The 7,156-nt window shown below is 50.6% G+C and overlaps 1 protein-coding gene across 1 annotated transcript; it reads left to right on the top strand.

Moving 5' to 3' along the window:
• The first annotated feature begins 202 nt into the window (after window positions 1-202).
• CFAP20 (cilia and flagella associated protein 20) lies at window positions 203-7,146 on the top strand. The gene is made up of 7 exons (XM_009894508.1): window positions 203-224; window positions 1,691-1,734; window positions 3,157-3,236; window positions 4,303-4,414; window positions 4,782-4,970; window positions 5,855-5,965; window positions 6,848-7,146. The coding sequence occupies exons 1-7, from the start codon at window positions 203-205 to the stop codon at window positions 6,851-6,853; spliced, it is 564 nt and encodes a 187-aa protein (XP_009892810.1). The 3' UTR covers window positions 6,854-7,146.
• Window positions 7,147-7,156: the final 10 nt, after the last annotated feature.

Raw genomic sequence — 7,156 nt, 5'->3', positions numbered from 1 at the left:
CCCTTTTTCCCTCCTGGGGGAAGGAGGTGGCATAAGGGCCTTGTGCCTGTTCCGGACCCACCACTGGCTTTGGGAAGTGCTGGCCTGTCCCATGGCAAAGGCGTACCCATGCCTACAGTAGCCTGGGCGATGGTGCCCGCTGTGTTTCAGCTTGCTGTTGCTGGCACAAGCCCATTGCCTAACAACAGGGCAGCCAGCAACAATGCGGGAGCAAGCCTCCAGAGGTCGGCCTTGGACCATGCTGTCCCATCTGCCAGCGGGTGGGTGGCTGGGCCTGGGGAAGATTGCCCCTTTCTGCTTTTCCTCTGGTCTTTGTTGCATTTGACTAGTGTTGCTAGCGGCAACGGCAGCCCTAAGAAATATCTGTGTTCAGACACAACTAACTGTGAAGCTGCTGCTTCCTGTAAACGCCGTGAGGTTTGAGGTTTCCATCTGCAAAAAAAGCTTTTCCATCCTTTCTTTAGGCAGCAAGTAACATCCCATTTATCCTGATTCAGAGGATATTAGGCATTTGAAGAACTTTTATTTTCTAAGAGGGGTATTGCCCTTTTTTCCAGCTTCAGAAATCCACCTTCTTAGGCTTAAGATGGCTAGAAAATATTGACCAAGTAGAAATGTGGAGTGTTTTGTTTAGATTTCTAAAGTTTTCTGAAATCTTCTTTTTCTGTGCTTCCATAAGGTAGCGGAAAGCCCCTGAAGACAGGGAGCTCTTGCTGAGTAGTCACGACGAGCACAGCAGGACCATCCCTCCCACTCTGCACCGCACAGAGCTGGTGGCTGTGCCTGATGGAGCCAAAGGTCACCTCTTGGTCTGTGTGAGCCCATTGGGGAGGGACCCCCACAGCTGGCAGGGGAAGAGAAGTGCTCCTCTGGCTGTGACCAAAACGTGTCCTCCATCAGGGAGGTGGTTCCTGAGGTAGGCAGGAGGCAAGCTCGGCCTTCAGCGGGGAGCTGGGCTCTGGAGTGAGCCAAGCAGCCAAGTTGGGGCATTTGGCACCACCAAGTCCTAGAGGGCAGCGCTTTGAGCCACCGTTGGCGGTGAGCACTTCTCATGCTGTTCAGCCTTGTCTTACTGAAACAGTATGGCTGCTTGGACTTCTGATCCAGCTGGTGCTAGATGTCCTGCTTCAGATATCTGTGTGTCTGTCCTGCCAGTGCTGGCTGCAGGGACATGCAGACAGGCTGGCTTTTGTGCAGAAGGGCGCCTGCGCGAGCTGGCCACTGTCTCCCTACAGCTGGGCAGTAGTGCAGCTCACAAAAACTTATACTGAGCTAGGTAGGACCAGGAGGAAGGGCTTTGCTGCAGTCTGACCATTTTGTACTTCTCTCTTTTCTGCTGTCTTTCATCCTGTTTGTGGCAATTCTGATGAGGAAGAGGGGCTTCTTTTCATTGTCCCTGTAATCTGGGTAAGGAGAGCCTTCACAGGCTAAGGAAGGGGACCTGGTTACAGATAGAAACACTGCTGACTAATTGGTTTAAAACATGTTTAGCTGTTTTCTCTGTTACTGTCCTTTCCAGAGAAGCCCAAACCTGAACCTTTTTCCCTCTGTGGAACCATAATCTATCCTTGGTGAAAGCTGTCTTACGTGGCACGGAGGCAGGCTTTGTTGTGCACTACTGTCACCTGCTTAGGCAGGGTTATTTCCCAGTGTTGAGTCTGCACACATGCTGTATCCGTGTGGCTTCCAGGATTTAATTTCCTGTATGCCAATCACTGCTTCAAATACAGAGAGGTACACAGGGCTTCTTTGGGGCTGGTGATTTTTTTTTTTTTAAAAAAAAAAAAAAAAAAGGGAAACCCACCAAGACCTCAGACATATGCCAATCACTGCTTCAAATACAGAGAGGTACACCAGGGTTTTTTTGGGGGTGGTGTTTTTTTTTTTTAAAAAAAAAAAAAAAAAAGGGCAACTCATCCAGACCTCAGACAGTTGGTTTCTCCTGAACAGACCTATGAATCCATGGGAGCTGCATTTGATGCAAAGGAGAGATATGGTCCTCCTGTAAGGATCCTCTCTCTGAGCTTAATATTTTCTGGAAGTATCTGTGTGGGCTTGAAGCAGAGTTAAGAGCAGACTGGCAGGGTGAGCTGCACTTAGCAGCAGCAACTGGGTGATCCAGGCTGAGGTTTCATGCAACTGCTTAGTGTAGAGACAGGCCGGGGAGGTGGGCTGCTCACAGTGCTTATCTCTTTCTTCCAGCTAATGTATGCAACATCACCCAGGTAGGTCCCTCTGAAGAAATGAACTATAAATCATTTTGTAGCTCATAACTGGAACCATCCTGTTAGAAGCTTAATGTATCCTTTATATTAGCAGCAGTGATAGGTGCTAAAGAAATTAATTCGTGGAGCCAGAAGGAGCATTGCAATTTGCTGATCTAGTATTGGGGAAGAGCAGAGGGCTTAATTAGCAAAAGTGCCTTTTAAATGGAGATAAATTTGATGGGAAGTAAGCTGCTTCATTAAAATAAAAATAAATCCTCAGACCCTGGGATTCAGCCATGTTGCTTGTGGAGAAAAATGAATTTGTGTTGGCTCCTGGTTCTGGCCCTGGCCTCCCTGAGCTCTGTGGGGAGCTGGCTGCATCCAAGTAGCCAAATCTCTGTGCCCCTCAGCAAAGCAGATGATGGCTCTGCGCCTGCGTACGCTGTAATTATGAAGGATTTTAACCAAACTCTGTCCTCTGGTCCTGCTTTTCCACAGAGGCAGTCAGCCATGCCCAACAGTAGAGACTAAGACCCCGTGGTGACCAGTGGCTGGCTGGTGACTCCCTTAACTTGCCCCTGTATTGCTCATACTTGTTTTTACCCCTTATTACATTCTGGTTTGATCTTGCTCTGACACTTTTATGTTTGTTTATTTGGGCCTCTAACACAAGGCTTGAGTCACTTGTGTTCACTGTAGCATATTTTGATAAATCGAAGTCTTGCACTTGGTGTCCGTACAGCATGCTGGGTCATAAACTCTTGCTTGGAGTCCTGGCATTTTGGGGCAGTGATCAAAGCCTTGGAAACAGTGATGTCTGGGACAACAGGAGCCAAGAAAACATAGATGGGTCCTTCTGGGATCTTTTTGCCCCTCTCAATGGAGCTGTGGGCGTCTCTTGTTTCCCTCTCAAGTAATGTCTGTGCTGACTACCCGAGTTTTCTTCCAGGTGCGCAATGGCCACATCAAGCGAATCACCGACAATGACATTCAGTCGCTGGTGCTGGAGATCGAAGGAACTAACGTCAGGTAGGAGAAGGTGTCATCTTGTGCCCTGGGGGATTGGCCCTGGAGCAGAGTGAAAGATGTCAGTGCCTGGCAGATGTCTCCTTCTCTACCACAATCTCTCTGTCAGTAAATTGAAGAATATGATCACTGATACCTCTCTGTGGCACTGTTACCGTGCCTTTTCCTGGATGTGCATGTAGAGCTCTCTGTTGTCCTCAGTGGGGCTAAGGGATAAAAAATAAAAATAAAATATAGTCCCATTATTTTTCCATCACTTGCGGGGGGGGAAGCCAAATTTGATACCCAGTCCCCAGTCAGTGCTGCCAATTACTGAGAAAGCAGCACTCTGTCTTCTGCATCTTTTATTGTCTTAGGCTTGCTCTGCTGCTCTCCGCACGTGACAGCTGCTCTGCCGACAGCAGGAAGATCAAAGAGAGATTTATGAGGGGAGTTGCTTATGGTGGTTCACTTAGCAACCTCATCTCCCTCAACTGTGGAGAGAGACGCCAGCTCCGTGAGCGGGTTCAGAGTCTCCAAGGCTTCTCCAGGGGTGATTCAGAGCAGGGCACTCCTTATAAGGGCAGTGGAGACTCCTCTCCTGCAGACAGGCTGAGCCAACGCTTCTCTTCCTCCCAAGATGTGTTGATACAGAACTTGCCAGGCATGACGTGTACTTCTAGGGCTCATGACCTCTGTTTTCCCAGCCATATAGAGCACATGGGGCCTCTGCTGTGCTCTGGAGGGCTCTACCCGTTCAGTCAAGGGGGAAGAGGAGGTTGTGTTAAGAAGCAGTGCTGACGTGGCCTTGAAACTGGGGAGGTGAACCTGTCCAGGAAGGTGTTTCATGCCCAGGGTGAGAAAACGGGTTTGAAATGCATTCTTTGGGCCTTTTCTCTTGTTCTCCCTGCAGCTACCTCTGAAACTCTCCCTCCTGTTACTGGAAGCCCTGGTTGTTGGTGAGATCTTAGGATCACAGCTATCTTTTTCTGCCTGGCCTCCAAGACTGTTAGGTTGAGGAGAGACTTGGGACTCGGGCTGTGTGCTTTGTGCTGTGTGAGATCCTAAAGTGTTTTTCTATCCCCCTCAGTACCACGTACATCACATGCCCTGCTGACCCAAAGAAGACTCTGGGCATCAAACTACCTTTCCTAGTGATGATCATCAAGAACCTGAAGAAATACTTCACTTTTGAAGTGCAGGTGAGGAGTGTGCAGCAGGGAGGCCCTTCCAGGGACCAGCGAGGAAGGTGCCAAGGAGCCCTCAGTCTTCTGTTGGAACTTGTCCCAGACAGCATGTGGTCCCCCAAAACAATTTTGCTGTCTTGGCCATGTGATGTGTCAGGTCTTCTGCTATGGGAGTGTCAGTCAGCTCACAAGCATGTTGTTGCTATTCCTGAAAATGGGTCTGTTTCCTGGGTTAAAAATTCTTGTGCTGTGAAATGGAGGGGTGGGAGTAAGAGACCCCTCTCTCAGAGACGGGTGGAGCCTGAGTCTAGAACAGCTGCTGTCTCACAGGGAGCTGTGGGCCCCTGATGCCTGGGTCAGCAGTTTTCCTTCCTTGTCCCAGGTGCTGGATGATAAGAACGTACGCCGGCGTTTCCGAGCGAGTAACTACCAGAGCACGACTCGTGTGAAGCCCTTCATCTGCACCATGCCGATGCGCCTGGACGATGGCTGGAACCAAATCCAGTTCAACCTGTCGGACTTCACGCGCCGGGCTTATGGGACAAATTACATTGAGACCCTGAGAGTTCAGGTGAGAAGCAGGCATGTCCTGCGCACAGAAACCAGTGGGTAGGTAATCTTTCTGCTGGTTGGGACAGCCTTGCTGGATATTGGGAATCCCTGACTAGTTCTTTTGCCAGTCCCGCTTTTTGCAGAGCACTATGGGAGGGGAGCAAAAACGCGACTGAGGCAGCAGAGGTCTTGGTGCTGCCTTGCTTCTCTGGACTAGACTGGGAGGAAGGAGCCCGTTTCCATCTTGTTTTTCTTGCTGGCGTTCAGTTACAGTAGGAGTTGCAGTCCCCCTAGAGTTCCCTGCATCACGCCACACATCCTGCTGGGTGGAGGTCAGCCAGCTGTGTGCTGCCTTGCTGTCAGGATATGCCAGACAGCAACCAGCCGAGTGGGTACCTGGCTGGTAAAGACCTGAGGCAGTCAATGGGGAAATGTTTCACATACCCATGAAGCTGGAGCAACTCCTTCACTGCCAGCTGGTAGCAGAGGCAGTGCAGACTGGACAGTCTCATTCCTGACCTCAGGGAAGCCCTGAAGAGGCAGTGTTAAAAACGCAGCAAACTGAGGCAAAGAGTGTTTTGGCAAATGCTGCTCTCGGTGGAGAGGCAGAGGTGGGTTCATAGCAAAGAACCTTCTAAGAGACTAAGGCAGATCTCAGTTTGCAGAGATGCCAGAGCTTGGCCAAACCTCATGAGCCAGCTTGCATCACTGGAGAGAGCATCTAATGCAAAGCAGAGGGCATGGGCCAACGTTTCTTCTCTGATGCCCTGTCAGATTTGAAGAGAGGCAGTGAGGTCTCTTCTCCAGCTGCTGAGCCAAGGAATCCCAGCTGCTGCATGACAGTGAAGCTGGATGTGGAAAGAACACATGGGAAACGGCCTGACTCTTTGTTTTGACTCTCAGATCCATGCCAACTGTCGCATCCGACGAGTGTACTTCTCTGACCGGCTCTACTCGGAGGATGAGCTCCCAGCTGAGTTCAAGCTGTACCTTCCTGTCCAGAACAAGGCCAAGGTGAGCTAGCCATGGGCAAGGGGGGTGGGAGCAGCAGCGGGGCCAGGCTAGCATTCCTTTTCACACTGCATTCACAATCCAGAGTTTCTTCTAGCAGTAGAGTTCTTACTAGCTTTGGCTATCGGCCAGGGAGCACCCTCACTATTGCCAGGGTGAGCAGTCTGTCAGGGGGTCCCTTGCTGAGTGGCTTTCCTGCCAAAACACGTGGAAGTTGTCATTCTCATGTAGGAACAGGGTGAGCCATGCAGCTGCTCCCCACGTTCTTCCTGTTCGGGTTGAAGGACTCTGGGCAGGGTGGCGGCCTCCCGGCATCTCTCTGGAACTTTCACCCATGTCTCAGCAGAGCGCCTTTGCTCTTCAGAGCTAGCTGGAGCTCCACACATCTCTTCCAGGAGAGATGCTGTTTGTGTCCCTCTAGCCCAAACTCAGTCGACTCTGATCTCTTCCCTGCCCAGTGCAGATAGTGGTGCTATGAGTTGGGAAAGGGATAGGCAAAGTTGCGGCTGCCCAGCAGGAAGAGATGCTAAGCTCTGCTCTTGTGGTGATGGGAGAGGAGTTGCTGGCATAACAGCAGCAGTCTTGAGGCTTGTGAGGGAGCACCTTCTTTGCCAGGGCTGGCCTGCCCCAATGCAGATGCTTCTTCTACCAGGGAAAGGAAAAGAACGGGCAAAATCCCAAGGAGCTGTGGGAAGATGTTGGGTGCTGATGTTAGTGGGGGGTAGAAGGCTGTGTTAACACCGGGGGGAACCTGTCACTCACTGCCTTCTGGGCTGTAGCTGCCTCCCCGGGGTGTCTGGGGATTGCTTGGAGACCTCACAGTACAGTTGTCTTGGTGCTGCTGAGTCTAATAAGTGTCTCCTTTCTTCTCCTTGCTCTGTCCAGCAATAACACCACATTGGGAAGAGGTGTGAGAAATGTTTGGGGTCAGTAGGAAAACAAAAGCAGGTGGAAGAGAAGGCCCTGCTGAGACCAAGTTTTAGATCAGCTCACCTTGCCTGGGGTAACTTTGATTCATCTGAGATCCCTCTTCTGGACAGGACACAATTAACCATGTAACAGGTCTGGGATGATGTTGTTGGTGTGTGAGTTGTACAGAATCAGAGTTTTCCTAGCTGTTCTGAAAGTGCTGAGCCTAAACACTGCGAGTGGCCTGGTACCTGATGTTGTGTTGCACAGAGGGGTTGCTCCAAG

Source organism: Charadrius vociferus, unplaced genomic scaffold (assembly GCF_000708025.1).
Source record: "Charadrius vociferus isolate BGI_N301 unplaced genomic scaffold, ASM70802v2 scaffold621, whole genome shotgun sequence".
NCBI lineage: Eukaryota > Metazoa > Chordata > Aves > Charadriiformes > Charadriidae > Charadrius > Charadrius vociferus.
The sequence above is the reverse complement of the archived record's forward strand: the minus strand, read 5'-3'. Positions and strand labels throughout refer to the sequence as shown.

Coding starts and splice junctions, on each gene's coding strand:
- CFAP20 (XM_009894508.1), top strand. CDS start 203: ATGCGGGAGCAAGCCTCCAGAG. Junction 4,415..4,781: donor ACTTCACTTTTGAAGTGCAG/GTGAGGAGTGTG, acceptor TCCTTGTCCCAG/GTGCTGGATGATAAGAACGT. Junction 4,971..5,854: donor TTGAGACCCTGAGAGTTCAG/GTGAGAAGCAGG, acceptor TTTGACTCTCAG/ATCCATGCCAACTGTCGCAT.